The following is a 3,582-nucleotide window of genomic DNA, read 5'->3' as shown; positions in this document are numbered from 1 at the left end:
TGTGGCTGAACCCAGCTGGTCGCCTCATCCTTCTCAAATCTGGTATATCCTCTTTGCCTCTATACCATTTCACTCTTCTTCAAGCCCCAACCTCCTTTCACCACAAAATGGAAGGCATCCTTCGACATTTTTTATGGCAAGGAGGGAAGCAGGAAAAAAAAAAATCAATCTGATAAGATGGACGCAGGTAATTCAGCCCCAGGACCGAGGTGGTCTAGGCATCAGATCCCCTAGATTTCTCAACTTAGCTTTTGGAGGCAAAATTGTTTGGAGACTCATAACTGGTCTTCCTGCTTGGTGGAAAAGGGTCCTGGAAATCAAATATTTAAATTACCCAAGGCATCAGCTCCTCGATCAAGACATCCCCAACAGAGAATCCACGAAAATCTAGTTCTTATGTTAATCGCCCAAAATACCTCCAAAATTCCTAAGGGAGGAGCCAGCATTAACATTGGAGCGGAAAAAATCATGGGGCAACAACCCATCAATACGCAAGCAAGAGTCAACCCCATCCTCTCATTTTTCGAAAGATCTGGTATCCACCATTTGAATCAGATCTCTTAGTGGGATCCTTCAACCCATCTTTGGGCTGGATGGTCCTTTCCTGCTATTCCCAACAATCTTAAAGTCAGCTTGTCAGCTCTTCAATCTCACCTGCATAGCATAGCTCCTGTAAAAAAAAATTATTTAGATGGCTTCAGCTGGGACCCTACCGGATCTTCATACACCATTAAGGCTACTCACCATCTCCTCTGCAGCAGCAACCACCCGATGCCTATCTGGAATCATTGGAAGGCTGTTTGGAAGTCTGAGGCTCTCCCAAAAATCAAATTTTTTATGTGGACTCTTCTTAAAGGCAAGACTCTTACCACTGAAAATCTGCAAAGGAGGGGCATCATTGGCCCTTCTCGCTGCCCCAACTGTATGGCTGCAGAGGAAACCATTCCTCACCTTTTTATTGGCTGCCCCTTTGCTACAGAATGTTGGGGAAACTTATATCAGAACAACCAGATTCCTTGGACCAGCCAAATCACCATAGGTGAAATTTTGCACAAATGGAAAAAGAATTTCCCCTGGCAGAGAAGGAAGAACAGCGTAGCGAAGAGGGTATGGGACCTTCTCCCTTATACCATGGTATGGAATCTATGGTTGGCCCGCAACCGAAAAAATTTTAAGGACAAGGGATCGAATGCTAGAAGCCTTTGCAGTAAAGCAAGGGGTCTCGCCCTTGAAATCATATCGGCCAAAAATCAGAGGGGAATAGACATCACCGAGCTCAGTGTGGAAGAACGAAGTTTCATTGGCCCCTTTTTGGACAAACACAATAGCAGGCACACATGTAGCATAGCTAGCAACAGAACGCTGTCCCTCAGAACTGGAAAATAAGGCTCAAAGAAAATGAGTTTGCTGCCTGGATTCAACATTCCAAAAGGTACAGTCTTTTTTTTTACGGAGCTTCAAAGTCGAATCCAGGGGCTGCAGGGGCTGGAGGAGTGATCCTCGATGAAAATGGAGAAACTGTTTTATCATATGAATGGGGTTTAGGACATATCTCCAATAACAGGGCAGAAGCCCTGGCACTATATCAGGGACTTCTTCAGCTTGGGAAGCTAGGCATCAAAGCAGCCTCCATCTTTGGAGATTCAACAATGGTCATCAGTTCCATGGCCCAGAAGACAGAACCCCTCAATGTGCGCCTTCAGCAGACTTTAAGCCGCTGTCAAAGTCTAGCTCACCATATGACAGATCTTCGCTTCCATCATGTTTTACGCAGCTTAAACAAAGATGCAGATAACCAGGCTAATAAGGCGTGTGCCAGATCGTAGGGCTGCTTAGTTTGCAACGGAGTGGAGACTATCCAATATTTTCCATGACTGCTTACAGCATCTCTCTCAACCAGCTTTGCATCAAACCAATAAGGACAGACACAGCGGAAGGATCGAAGAACCTTAACTCTCTCATTGTGATTAAGATAGACAAAGGATTCAGGAGCGCTCAAAAAATCAAGGGAACGAGATTCCAGCTAGGTGGTCGCCCCACCAGATTCCACCGCTTCAGCATTCTCGACACAGTCCCACCTTTCTCTTACTCTGCTCAAAATAACGCTCGGTATATGCTCGGTGTATGCACCACATGGATTCTCTACTCGGGCAACATCCTCCAATTACAGAGCATCAAGGGCAGAGTTCCCACGGCATCGCATCAGGATCAAGCCTCGGTCCATTCAGGAATTGTTCTCTTTTCTAGTTTTGTCGCAGATCAACCAGAATCTACAATTAACCAATTAGGCTCCTCCTCTTCATTGGTGTGGAGCAGTCAGGCATATCAATATGGAAAATCAGGCTTCTCCTTATCTTTCATAGTCAGGCACAACAATCACCTTAATATTAAGTGAAAATGCTCTGCAAATGTCGCTTTTTAGTTTTTCAATTTGTCAGGATATACAGTAGCTTAGCTTTCATCTTAAAGCCTAAGTGGTGAGAATCAGGAGGATGTTGTAAATCTTTTACTCCCAGCATCACTCGGCGAACAATCATGTATTACAAGAGAGCAGTCCCATTTTCTCCTCTCTTTTTTCGAAACGTAATATAGCAACCGATGATGTTAAAAAAAAAGAAAAGTTATAAGGGATGAAGGGATTGATCTTCTTAAATTAATGGGTAAAGGAGATGTGTGTTAGTTATATTTTCAAGATATTTGTGAATTGTGCAAGCATATTTCAAGAGGGAAGTCAAAATATAGTAGGAGTCCAAGAGATCCAGTTATGTCAAGAGTAAGTAAATCTACACCAGGAATGATAAGTCGAGCACAAAATGATAATTTTCTTGATAACTTTAAAAATGATATTGTTGAAAATCTTTGTGAGAAAATTGATATGCCAAGAGCACAAAACAAACAAAAAGCTAAATTTTTTCTTTATTATTTTCTTTCCTAGATGTAGGATGAAACATGTATTATGAGAATGTCCTCTTGATAGTGTTGAAATTTATTTTATATGTGCAGATACTCATGCTACAAGGTATTTTCCTTCAATACCATGACTAAAATCTATCTACCAAGAGGAAGTTACGACAAGTCAAGTAGAATAAATATGTTATATTGCTCCTAAAAGACCTTGTTTGCCTCGTCAAATAGGTATGTCATAAGATCCTAATGCATAATTTCAATTTTATGCACAACCACAAAGTAATTGGAACATGCCCTTACCATGGAAAACTTGGCCACCTCAACCTCAAAACTCATATTGGTCATAAGGATGGAAAGGTTCTTATGGTAGAAATCCCCAGTACCCTTAACGTTTTCAACAATATCCTCAATACCAAACTTCGTATTATTTTCCACCCCAACCTCCACAACTTGTCCAGCCACAATTTCAACTCAATTGACTACAAGTCAACCCCTTCCATTACCATCCACTTCATTTCCTCAAAAATCAAATCAATTACCTCCTCAACCAATTCCCAATCTAAATAATAAAGCACCTTAGCAACCCATTTATAATGTTGAAGCCCAAATGTTTTTAGGCTTACATGATAGCTCCTCTAGATTTAAATGATATCCAACTTATATCTTATCGATTTT

The 3,582-nt window shown here is 41.5% G+C and overlaps 1 protein-coding gene across 1 annotated transcript; it reads left to right on the top strand.

Annotated features, from left to right (window-relative positions):
- The first annotated feature begins 1,055 nt into the window (after positions 1–1,055).
- LOC149193177 (uncharacterized) lies at positions 1,056–1,826 on the top strand. The gene is made up of 2 exons (XM_089407235.1): positions 1,056–1,107; positions 1,456–1,826. Exons 1-2 carry the CDS (start codon positions 1,056–1,058, stop codon positions 1,824–1,826), a joined length of 423 nt encoding a protein of 140 aa, XP_089263361.1.
- Positions 1,827–3,582: the final 1,756 nt, after the last annotated feature.

The sequence above is a fragment of the Pinus tabuliformis genome, chromosome 2_2 (genome assembly GCF_031772625.1).
Source record: "Pinus tabuliformis cultivar Carrire ecotype Pingquan chromosome 2_2, CPIR1, whole genome shotgun sequence".
Taxonomy (NCBI): Eukaryota; Viridiplantae; Streptophyta; class Pinopsida; order Pinales; family Pinaceae; genus Pinus; species Pinus tabuliformis.
This window is presented reverse-complemented; position numbering and strand designations above follow the sequence as displayed.